The following is a 13338-nucleotide window of genomic DNA, read 5'->3' as shown; positions in this document are numbered from 1 at the left end:
CAGAACTGAACTTAGCATCTTTGTTCCACTTTGCCCTTAATAGTATCACCTCATCTCTCTGACAAGGCTAAATCTATCCTCAGATCTCAGACTGGCAGCTTCAGTCTATGCCTGTCTTACAGCTTCATTCATGTGTTCATTTTATACATATTGATTGGGTGCCTACTATGTGCCAGGTACTCTTCTAGGCACTAGGAAATGGCAGTGAACAAAATAGACAATCCCTGCCCCTGTGGAGTTTGCATTGTAGTAGTAGGAGACAGTAAACTAAATGAAGTAAAATATGTAATATATTAGTTGGTGGGAATGTAGTAGAATGTGTTGTAAATAGGGTGGTCCTAAAACGCTTCACTGAGAGAAAGGCATTGGAGCACATGCTTTGTTTACATTTAGAAATTAGGAGATTGACAAATCTAGTTTTCTTGTTTCTCATGAGAATGAGACATTCTGGCAGTGTGGGAGATTTCTACTGGCTGTGCCATGTCTAGTTAGTTGCAAAGCCTGTGAAAGTCTACATTTAATCTCTCCCCTCACTCCCACGGCAGTTACCTTAGTTGAGGAGTTGAACATTTCTTTTCTCCTCTTCTGCTTTAACTGTTTGTCATTCCTTCAACCAGTCCTATATACACGATAGCTTGGTTATCTACGTAAAGGACAGTTATGTGCACCATGCATAGAAATACCAACTGTCTCTGTCACCAGGTAAAATCCATGCTTTGGGGCCCCTTGTAATCTGGTCTTGGTCTACTTTCTAATACTTCCCATGGTCCACTCCTCAAAATATAAATGCAGTAGTCCCCATTCTCTGGACCTATCCTGTGCTTCTCTGTCTTTGCTTTTAGTGCCTTCCCCCCATCTCTACATAATCATACACTATTCTTATAGCCTGTGTAAATCCTTGCCTTTCCATAGCAAACCATCTCTCTCTTTCTACCTGCAACCTCTTCCTACTCTAAACTCTAATAGCACTTTATGCAAACTATTTTTTTTTGCATTTACTTCTTAATGTACAGATCTCATGTTCTTTTTCTTTTTGGTTTGCGTTGGGTCTTTGTTGCTGCGTGCGCGCGCTTTCTCTAGTTGTGGTGAGCGGGGGGGCTACTCTTCGTTGTGGTGTGCAGGCTCTTCATTGCAGTGGCTTCTCTTGTTGTGGAGCACGGGCTCTAGGCATGCAGGCTTCATTAGTTATGGCATGTGGGCTCCAGAGCACAGGCTCAGTAGTTGTGGTGCATGGGCTTAGTTGCATGCAGCATGTGGGATCTTCCCAGACCAGGGCTCAAACCTGCGTGCCCTACATTGGCAGGTGGATTCTTAACCACTGTGCCACCAGGGAAGTCCCTTATAAGCTCTTAAGAGAACTGCAGTAGCTAAGTTCTTCTAAATTGTCATGCTTGTTAAATGCTAAAGTTCTGATAACTGACTACATTAATTTTTCAGAACTTTTATTACAGAAAATTTCAAACTAGAGAGAACAATATAATGAAACCCCCATGTATCCATCACTCAGATTCAGTAATTGTTGACTCAGGGCCAATGTCCTATCTTCTGTACCTCTCTCTCCTAACTCTTCCCACACTGGGTTATTTTGAAGTAAATCCTGGACATTTTAATTAGTAAATATTTCAATTTATATCTCTAAAGGAGAAGGATTCTTTATAAACATAACCCCCACAGTATTATTTTTGTGATATTTTGTACATTACTGGATTAGTAGACATAACCATATTTTTATCAAGAAAACTAGGTAGTGAAGGTTGCCCAGTTTCTTCAACTTTCGTAATGTGATTAATCTCAAGGAGAGTTGGAAGCGGACTGGTCTGAACATGTGGATAGAAAGCCCACACAAATTGCTTTTACCTTCTGTACAGAAGAAGCCCGTTCTTTATCCTAGTCCCTTACTGCCATGGGCACAGCTCAGGGAGGCCACCTTCCTTTATCTTACAAACTCACTATCAGCAAATTTAGGAAACAATGCTGTCTGAATCCTTGACCTGTTAACAGGCTTAGCCCTTGGCTCCCTTTCTGGAAAATCCCAGAAGTATATAAAAATCATTTCTAAAATCCCGACAGACACGTTTTGCCAAGAATGTCAGTTATCTCTTGACGGTTTGGCATTAACCTTTAAATATTACATTGTGTAATCATAATGCCATTCAGGGAAAATAAGTTGGTGGGTGGCTGGCATTTTAAAAGTGAAATGAACTTGGGTTCCTGGGAATGTTAATCATTATTCTACTGAAAATGCTGACATTCCTTAATAGTGAAATGCTAAGTAAGTAAAAAGCAGTATTTTACCAATAACTTAGAGGTGAGTAAAATGTGATTTTTATGGGTTTATTTAACATATTTTTACCAGAACGTTATCTGAAGGATATTTTATATTTTCAGGCTTTGAAAGTGAGAAAGTAATGAAGGAACCTTCTAGTGAGTTCCCACCAGGCTACTAGCCTGACCAGCACATCTCAGAAATAGATCATTGTAACCTGTCATTGTAACCTGCCTTCTCATTTGCCTTCCTTGCCCTTGACTTTGCAGCAGGGAGCAGAAAGAAACTCATGGCCTTTACCATAAATATACATGGTAACAGTAGTCAAGTAATTTTATATTTTTTGTGGGTAAGTCATTCATTCATGGTGATGGAATGGCTTATTTTTAATGCAGTGTTTTTCTTTCAACTAAACTTTTAATTCTTTTTTTCCATCTGATTTAGTGTCTGTACCACTCCAAGGCAGCATAAATTTAGTACAGCTTCTTCATTTTACCAACTTGGTAGAAGCTTTTAAAGGTTTCATTCAGTTTACTTTTAGCTTTTCATATGAAATGGACTATAAGAACTCTTTAATTTACAGTATAATGTGTAATTAAAGACAGACCCAGTGTATCTGGAATGTGGGTTATACCAGGGATCGTGGGAAAGAGGAGGTTTGGAACATTAATTTCTAATCTCATTTTCACATGACCTTTTCGAAAGGAGAATCTTCTTTGAAAAGTAGGTAACAGCATGGACTAAATTCCAAACAGATCACAAAATGGAAGAAACCCAGATTAACTGCATCTACATAAAAGATAGAAAAGATATCTTCAATTTTCTAGAGGGGACATTCATGTGGATAACTTATAATTTTAAATGATTAAGAGTAATTGCTGTAGATCAGTGTCATTCATAGCAAGTTAGGTCTGATTGATAGGGAATGCTGCTTTTACAGATTTTTATATTGTAAAATTAGTTTGACTTCTTTTGTTAAACTCATTTAATCCTCTACCTTACTCCATTATTATCCTTGCAAATTTATTTAGTTTAATGTCTGAGATATCTTTATATGTGGTACTACAGTGTATTCATTTTGACTACTTCTGGATACCCCAAGTTAAGCAGAAACATACATTAGAGGAGCTCTGGGTGGGGAGAAGACACTAGTAAACACTAATAAACACTAGTAGCAGCCTGTTGCATAAATGGCTTACAATTCTTTTTCCTATTGATAAATACTTAAATTATTTTCATTTAAAAAAATTAAATAAAAAATATCTGTACGTGTATCAGATAGTCTTATATTTTGTAAACTTCTTTTATTAAATAGGAACATATGTACAAAAAGTGCAAAAATCATTTTTGTAGCTCATTGATAAATGGGACTATAAATAAAAGTGTAATCGGCACTCTAGTAGAAGTCCCCCTCAAACCCCTTTCCAATGACCAGGCCCCACTAGAGGGTGACCACTATCCTAATTTCTAACACCTTGATTCATTTAGCCTGTTTGAAATGTTTGTAGATGAAATCATATTGTATGTGCTCTTTGGTATCTGCTTTCTTTCACTTACTGTAATATCTTTGAGACTCATCCATTTACATGTAGCAGTTAATTTTTTATTGCTGTGTAATATTCTGTTGGGTGACTGTACCATAATTTATCCTCTTTACTGTTGATGAACTTTTGGGTTGTAACCTAATTTTTGGATATCACAAGTAGTGCTATACGAACATTCTTAAACGTGTTTTGGTGAACGTAGCTATTCCTGTCTACTGGGAATAGTGCTGATGAGTGTGGGACATGCATGTGTGCAGCTTTATCGTGCCAACAGTTTTCCAAAGTGGTTGAAACCGTATCACACTCCCACCAGCAGTGTCTGTTTTTTGTTTTTTTAAAAATAACTTCAAAGAAGTGAAATTTGAGTAAAAGAGTAAATTCATTTTAAGTTTTAGAGTACAGTGCTAAATTTGTCCTCAGGAATACCAATTTATACTCCACTGAATACTGGCTTTTATCTAGCTCTTTCATCTTTATCAATTAATAGTGGAAAATATCTCATTTTTAAACTAATGAGTTGGACTTTTTATGGCTTAATTTCAGTTTTCTAAACTTGGCTCTTCTGGTCTTTTCTTTTTAGTTTGTCCTTTGTCCTAACTTTATTTTTTATAATATAGAAGTTTTAAATGTGTATGTGTGCTTGCATCTGCTGATTTTTCCCTCTGTGGTTTCTGGCTTTGGTGCCATTCTTAAGAAAGCCTTTTTATCCCCAAGGTTTTTTTGTTTGTTTTTTTGAGAACTTAATTATTTGTAATTAACTTTGTTTATTGTAACTAGATTTGACTTTTACTAACACAAGGGAGCTTTTTTGGTTGTTTTTGTTTTAAAACAATTTAAACATGTACTTTAATTTATTACATTAGCATTAGCTTTGGAATATTTTGTAAGGAGGTGCCAGGAAGAATTTAGTACACCAAAGCATGCATGCATGTGTCATTTGACCATGAGAAATGAAGCCAATTTTCCAATGTGGATACTATTTGAATCCTTTCAGTGTGCATGTTATTAAAATAGTTAGTTTTCAAAAAGAATGAGATCAAATAGATTGAATTATCTTATTATTTAATATCTCTAGCGGATACTGTTCATTGCTCTTGAGCAAGGACTTTGCCAAAAATACACCTGGCCTCTGTTCTGTGGCCTACAGGACAAAGGATTGGAGAGCCAAATACTTAATTTCAAGCCTTTAAAACTAACATTTTTCTCTATTTAAGAGATCACTTAAAATTTCTTTGGCTTTTTTTCTTTTGTATAATAATACACATAATTAAAATGTAATTTGCACTGGTGGTTGAGAAAGATGAGACCAGTCTGTCATATCTGGTTGTTGGTGGTGGTTTTTTTTAAGGTTACAGTGGGATTTGAGAGCTCCCTAAAGCCCCCACCATCTAAAATTTTTCTCAGTAGAGTCATTATTGGGTTAGACCACAAAGCAGAGACAAAACAGATATTAAGCCAGTAGCCCTCTCTTCTGCTGATGTGGGTTGGTTTGGTTTCTATAATCGAATCTTAGTACCTTAAAGGGGTGGGTCTCGGGACAAGTAAATTTTTGAGGAAGGGAACACAGAAGTGTTAGTGCTCTGTGATTCCAGCCCCGAGCACATAAGAACCTAGAGGCCAGTCTCAAGAGGATGGAAGAGAGGGAGGAAAAGAGTAGGTGAAAATAAATACTACAGATAAGATTTAAAAAAAAAAAATTTTTTTTTTTTTGCTTGTCTTTTGCATTTGGCAATGCTACTTATAGCAAGGTTATATCACTAGTTATTTAGATTATTCTCTAAGCCAGGGAGAAAATTATGGGGACTTACTTAGTAAATGTGTAATTTTAGGAGCACAGCATTTCCAGTTCAGGAGGATCGGTGTTTTGCTGAGTGCTTGAATTTGACTAAAGGAAATGCTGGATTTATGTTAAAGGGTCACTGGGGATAGGTTGGGGTGGGGACAGTACGGAGGGGAGAAAAACTAAAATTAAGTGCCTATTTTTCATTTACTTATATATACAATGTGGTCTTACACATTTTACATACTTAACCCATTTAATCTTCACAGAGGTCTGTAAAGTGGTGTTTTCCTGATTTGCAAAGGAGAACAAAAGGCTCAGGGAGCGAGTTTACATTATTTTGTCTAGCGTCAAACTCAGTATATGGCAGTTCTAGGATTTGACCACCAGCTTCTCTGAATCTAAAGCTCATTCATATTCTTTTCACAAGAATGTATATTGCCTTTTAAATTACAAGAATTATTATTCATATTTTATATTTTATTGCTTTCATATAAAATGTTGGTAACACTTTAAATGGCATATCTTGGGGAAGCCATCTTTAGTTCTTCTGGGTAATATAAAGCCTGTGTAATTTCCTTTACCTTCTACCTTAGCATCGAGAGTAAGCATGAGGTTACAATCCTAGGAGGACTCAATGAATTTGTAGTGAAGTTTTATGGACCACAAGGAAGTAAGTATATGTGTTGGTATGTGTTTTTTATTACAATCTTTTACTCTATTCCTTAATAGACAGTGAGAATATCAAGGGAGATGGTGATATGTGTAGTTTTTGAAAAGTAAATTTAATTGAATTCTAGAAGCAGTCAGGAAATCTTGCTCTTATCATAATTACTTTATATGCTTTTCTCTTTTATCTCTGTGTGACAGTATTAAACATGAATTGTGAATTCTGGGTTTTGTGGAAATGTTTTCTGTTGTTTTTTGGGGGTGGGGTGGGCATGGTATAGATTGAGACAGTAGGCTATTACTTACCAAATAACTGAACAGTGTTTGATACTTTAAAGAATCAGGTAAATTTGGGTGAGAAAATGAACCTTTGCTAACTCTAGATTTTTTAAAGAAAAGTATTATAATTGAACATAGAGTACCTACTAGTTATAGTAGTTAGTTAGTTATAAGAGTTCCCTGACTCTTGAAGGAATTAATTTGCAAGGTTCTCAAAACAGGTTAGGATTTAATGTTTAACTTACACTCAGATTTATCTTCTGATTTGGAGACACGATCCTAATGTTTAACTTTTTTGCTTTTATTTCAGCACCGTATGAAGGTGGAGTATGGAAAGTTAGAGTGGATCTTCCTGATAAATACCCTTTCAAATCTCCATCTATAGGTATGTAACTACCCAGTTTCTCTCCTTAGAGAGTTTTGAAATGGAAAAAAAAAAAATCCTACGTTTTATGGGAGATCATTAATTCCAGAAATATTTACTTAACTGAATTTTTTCCTTTTTTGGCTTAGGTTAATTAGTAATTTGGGGGGGGGTACTTCCATAGTGTGATAGAAGATGTTTAAATATACCCTTTGCATGCTTGTAATGACTATAACTCCAGATTTTTCTGTCTGTTAGGGTCAGATTAAACAATTTTAAGACCCACTGTCCATTCAGGCTATTAGCAGTAAAATAATAAACATCTTAAATCTCATTTTAAATGCCAGATTGTTGGAATTAATATTTTACAGTGCCTATTCTAATTCTGCCATTTAAAAATCCTGTGTATATCCTACTTTACTTTTGTTCACTCCAACTCTGGGTACCCTTTTCCATTCTCTACATTCCCAATCTTTTTAGCCCTCTAAACAGCTAAAGAAAGTAGAGAAGAAACCTCAGTGGGGTTGTATAAAGGGTATTTTTTTCCTCACCTTCATCTTCTGCCCTAATTGGTGATATTAACCTATTACCACTGTTAAGGCATTTAGTAACAATTTAGGTATTTTAGCATCAGATGCTATAGAGGTATATTTGATTGAAGATTGATACCTTTAAATATTTTGAGACTGTAGAATGGTAGTAACTTAGCTAACTTAAGCCAACTTTTAAAAATTTCATTCTGTAGATGATTTTAAAATGTTATAAAATATTGACCAATTTTAAGAAGGAAGAAGAAAATAAAATTGGAATATATTAGAGCATTCTCTGTCACACTGAACCGCATGTTCAGAATTGTTAGGTTCAGATATCTTGCTACTGCTGTGGGCTTGTCTTCAGAGCTAATGCCAGAACTCTTGGAATTTAGACTCCCCCCACCACCCCAAAAGGGTTTTTTAAAAGAGGTGGACCAAAGACATTCTGAGCTTTATGTTTTGATTCTAGGCCCCCACATTTCTGTCTAGGATAAATAATGCAGGAACGTTAGAATAGTCACAGGCTAATTCCCAGTCAGATGCAACGGCCTAGCCCCCTGACATCTAGCTACTTTATATGTTTTAGAATTTTATGCTATAAAAATACTACAGAGCATCTATAATCCCTTCTTAGGCTGGGTTTCTTAGTGCTCATTTTAAGAACAAACTGGTGATTTCCTCTTAAGGGCCCTTAAGTTGAGCTTTTAAACTCAGTAATTGAGAAGATACTTTATGGATAATTGAATTGGAAATCTCCCCATTGCTATAAGGGCCTCCAAGTTTTAGAGTTATCATCTGGTGATATAGGAAGAGTGCTGTGAGGTGCTGAATCTTTGAGACAATCCCTGAGTGTATCTGACTTAATACCTTAGCATACTTGGGACACCAGCCCTTTCTCAGTTCCATTCCAGTGTGGTGGAATGTAGGTTTCACTCAGTTCGGGAGGGCTTTTGTGTCACATTGTGGTTCCCTATCCCCCATTTGTCTTTTAACTTTAGGGTGTTTGTTTCTATACAGGCATTTAAAACTTTTATGTAGTTGAGTGGTATGATCTTTAAACCTTTACAAACAGAATGTCCAAACCATGTAAATTCATTCAAATATATTTCATACGTACCTATTTACTTAAAGACTAAAAATTGGCTTGCTAAATCTAGTTTTGTTACCCTAGATTCCTAGTCAGAAAGGAAACAGTATAGCTTGTTGAAACTAACAGTGAACCTATAGAAATGCAATTACATATCCTGTAGAAATGTAGTTTTTTCTCAAGTTTTGTCTTAACATATATTTCCAGGTAATATAATTATTTCATCATAACTTTCAAAGTGTAAATATCTAAACTTCAGACATTGTTTATTAACTAATGACACAACAGAAGCCTCTGTACTTTCTTAAATTAATGATGTAACATGAAATTGGTTAGGACAAATGACTAGGCTAATTTAACTTCTTTATAATTTTTTCTTTGCCTTTCTGTGTGCTTTTAGAACTTCGTAATACCTACAAATGTGTACCATATTCTCTTAGGGAAGTAGATCTAGTTGAAATATTTGTACAAGCTGTCCTTGTTTCCTCCAAAGGAAGATTGCATAAGAGAGTTTTAATCAGTTGTGTGGGGTGACCCATTTTCAGGTCGTCAACAATGTAATTACTGTTAGAATGTGCTTTAAACATTTTGAGAGGTAGTGGCTCATGTAGAATAGGCAAAGATTCCTTTTTGAATTGTATAGATAGTTGCAGAATTATACAGAAGGGCAAGGAGATAAGATAAATCCAACTTCACTGCTCTTTTTAAACCCTGCCTCTATAGTATCTAGGCAGGCATACCCTTCTTTCTGAGCCAAATTTTGAGATGTGCAAATTTAGATTAAGTATTTTAATGTTTAGCTCTTGGAATTTTAAAGTATATATGTATATATACTTTTTTGTTTAATATTACTATGTATTTTTTTAATTGTATAAATGCTCCATATCCATAGTAGGAATGTAAGAAGGTCCAGGTGAGCAAAAGTAAAGAAAAATTAAAATGTCTTATAATCCTGTCCCTCAATAGATATCATTATTTGCATAAAGTGCATAAAAATGTACTTTAAACCATTTTTCTATGCATGTATAAGTGTATATGCAATGTAATTTGACAGGCTCATCTTTGGTATATACTCCAAATACAGTTTTAGAGAGTTTTCAGTAGTTACATGATTGCATGAGGTATAACTAAAAATGTCCTTTTAGAAACAGTTTACGTCTTTCAGTAAGTTTTTCCCCCCAAATAGCAATAAACTCCCTCAACTCCTCTTTGGAAAGAGAAGGAATATAAACAGACTCCTGGGGAAGTTATGAGCTTACTCTTACAATGCCGTCATTGTTCCAAACATCTTAAGCTCATCTTCTGGAATTTTACATTCTCTTTGAATATCATGAGTGATGGCAAATCTTGATGCTTTGAAGCTGGATATAAATTTTTGAAATGGCTAAAGGTCATTTAATTCTAGAGAATAAGATGAATTGAAAAACAAAGTAACATCAGTTGAAGTCTAAAATGATATATGATTGTGAAAGTGACTTAAGTTTAAGGATTATGATTTTCTTTTAAACTGGCCCTATGGGCTCTTTCAAAAGGAAATTATAAAACTCCTTTAATCAATTGTAATGTCATTGAAATATTTGCATCGTTTTCCAGAGAGACTGCTTTGATGTAAATCATATTTGAATCTTTAAGTTCTGATTTATTTGAAAGTACAGACTTTTATCTTTTTCATTCAGAAACATTCCTAGAATGCTAGCAGTGCTGCTGGGTGTGTCACTGTGTAGTTAGGAGAATGTGATTGGTCAGTGGACTGGTTCAGGAAAGAGTGGGAAAGAATGGTTCTGGCCCTGGTTCTCCTTGACTATGAGAATGATACTTATCAGAACTGTTGTTTCCTCTTCTAGAAAATGAGATAATGGAATTAAATGAACTCTGCATGTTTGATACTGACCAATGTATTAAATACTCAGAATATATTGATATATGGCATTCTACCAGATACTTAGGAAGGCTGTATAAGGCTTTCACTAGTTGGGAGGAAAAAATCAACACATATAAAATACTGCATTTGCTTTAGTGACAGCATTTCCTTGCTTTTTAGGAGAAGTGTGAGTTAGCAGCTCAGTTGAGGAAGAAAGAGTATATGGAGGAGATAGGCTTTTACAAGAATTGTATTTCACGTATTGAGAATAGAGTCTTCACAAAGCTTCAGAGATGTGAAGGTGAACATTAAGGACTTTACAAATACTCTTTCAAAACCCAAGTAGTGCCCAGCCCATGAAGATTATGTTATATGCAAAGGAGTTGCTACAGAGACTGCCATATTCCATACTTCTCCAGATTCACAGTTTTCAGTCATTACATGTGTGCTCATCTACTGTAAAGAAAGAGCTTTTATCCGTCAAAGAAAAGACTTGCAGTTGCTGTGTGGGGAAATAAAAATGAGTGATCTCATATATACAGAGGTCACATGGAGGAATTTTTTATAAAAATTAAAAATAATCGATAAGCATAGGATACCGATGGTTTTGTGTCTAATCCAAAGAATGCAGATTAAAAAAATGAGAGAATATATGACTTATCAAATTGACAGGTTAAACATTGTTGGCAAAGGTATTATGATGTAGCCAACCTAACAGTATTTATTGATAAAATTTTGTATCCTTTGAGTGATTTTACTTAAAATAAGGAAATACCCAGAGGTATACACTAAGATTAATGTACAAGAGTATGTAAATTGCAGTGTTATTTTTAAAACTTAAAAGTTGGAAGCAACCTAAATCACCCAGTTGATAATAAAGTAGTTAAATTATGGTACATTTTAATGGACAAAATGTTTCACAACCATTACTCATATTTTAACACCATCTTTAAAGGAACACATAGGAGGGAATTCCCTGACCAACCAGTGGTTAGGACTTGGCACTGTCACTTCCAGGGACCTGGGTTCAATCCCTGGTCAGGGAACTAAGATTTTTGTAAGTCGCACGTGCAGCGTGGCCAAAAATAAATGAATGAATGAATGAATAAATAAATAATGGAAAACACAGAAAAATGTATAACATTATATAGTGTAACAATAATTTTTTCCATGCAAATTCCAAGTATGAATTACAAATATTGGCTATAGTTATCCATGGCTGTTAAGGGAATTAAAACCATTTTTCTGTAATTCCCAAATATTCTAGAGTAAGTTCCCTTTTATTATAAAAGTAAATATTTAAAAACATATGGCAAGTGCATGTCTTTTGAATGTCCTGTCTACATCTTTGTCTGAGTCTATGCTTTTCCTGTCTTTTGTTCTAGAAAGCCACCAAGCAATCCTTGGCCAGAATTCTCACCTGGTAGCTTGCTAAGGGCCTGCTGACCCCCATGTTTCCCACCACCCTCCTTTCTTTTTTACCTTCAGTTTTAATTATTTGTGCGTGTAAGTGTACCTACTATTTCCTTTGTTTCTCTGCTTACAGTTTAGTTTACTCCATCTTGGAATAAACCTTTAAGTATAGCTATTCTCCACTCCTTTTCTTCCTTTCCCTTTTCCCTTTTCCCTTTTCCCTTTTCCCTTCCCTTGTTACCTTGAGCAATTCTTATCTGCTTCTTTTTTCAGTCTGACTCCTCCACTTGTGTTTCCCTTTGTTCCATTTTTCTCTTCATATGAACCAAGAAGGCTCCCGTTTACAGCTAAATAATAACAGTAATACTTTTTTTTTTTTAACAGAAGGGGAGGGGAGAGTCTGTTCTCTTATTTTCAACAGGCAGAATTAAGCCTCTTATTTTTTTTTTATTTATTTTTTATTTTTTAAATTTTATTTATTTATTTTTTGGCTGCGTTGGGTCTTCATTGCTGCACACGGGGGCTACTCTTCGTTGTGGTGCATGGGCTTCTCATTGCAGTGGCTTCTCTTGTTGCGGAGCACGGGCTCTAGGCGCGCGGGCTTCAGTAGTTGTGGCTCGTGGGCTCTAGAGCACAGGCTCAGTAGTTGTGGCGCACGGGCTTAGTTGCTCCGTGGCATGTGGGATCTTCCTGGACCAGGGATCGAACCTGTGTCCCCTGCATTGGCAGGTGGATACTTAACCACTGCGCCACCAGGGAAGTCCAATAACAGTAATACTTTGGATAAACCTCACCCAAGGGGGCAAAATTATGTCTTCTGATAAAATACAACATAAAATATTAGATTTAAGCCTTTCAGCCTCTAAAGCAGCAGTCCCCAACCTTTTTGACACTAGGGACTGGATCTGTGGAAGACAATTTTTCCGCGGGGTTGGGGGGGGCTCGGATGGTCCAGGTGGTAATGCAAGCGATGGGGAGTGGCAGATGAAGCTTCGCTCACTCGCCCGCTGCTCACCTCTTGCTGTACGGCGCAGTTCCTAACAGGCCGCTAGCAGTCCATGGCGGGGGTGTTGGGGACCTCTGGTCTAAAGGTCTTGAAAGTACCTTGAAAAGTTCCCTTCAAGATCTACAGTAGTCTCCATCAGATCTACCTATTTTACTTAAACACTAGCATTCAAGAGAAAATTTTAAAGTTGTCATTTAATCTTATTTTTAAATGTCTACTAACTAGTATATTAATAGACATGTATTCTACTAATTTCAGATAGAACTATAGAGTATTTTAGAATCTTTTGTAGGTAACCATAAGACCAGCCTGGGAACTCTGTCACCATTTATCCTTTTTTAAAATAGAAAACTCTTGTAAGAGCCAGCTAACAAGTCTAACTCACTTTTGAAACACTACCTGTGTGTATCTCCATATTAACAGTGAGGAGGACCCTCTCAGGAGCAAGCTATATGCGCTGTGTGTCTGGACTGTAATTTGATGATACCAAAGCTGACTGTGTAAGAGGAATGGTTGGTTGAGAACAAGATTCTGGA

At 35.9% G+C, this 13338-nt stretch overlaps 1 protein-coding gene across 1 annotated transcript in view; it reads left to right on the top strand.

Moving 5' to 3' along the window:
• The window catches only part of UBE2H (ubiquitin conjugating enzyme E2 H), a 102570-nt gene that overhangs the window by 53703 nt on the left and 35529 nt on the right, over positions 1–13338 (top strand). The window contains exons 2-3 of the mRNA XM_061198723.1: positions 6187–6263; positions 6849–6923. Coding sequence (XP_061054706.1) covers positions 6187–6263; positions 6849–6923 — 152 coding nt within the window. The remainder of the gene's footprint in view (positions 1–6186; positions 6264–6848; positions 6924–13338) is intronic.

Source organism: Eubalaena glacialis, chromosome 8, assembly GCF_028564815.1.
Source record: "Eubalaena glacialis isolate mEubGla1 chromosome 8, mEubGla1.1.hap2.+ XY, whole genome shotgun sequence".
NCBI lineage: Eukaryota > Metazoa > Chordata > Mammalia > Artiodactyla > Balaenidae > Eubalaena > Eubalaena glacialis.
This window is presented reverse-complemented; position numbering and strand designations above follow the sequence as displayed.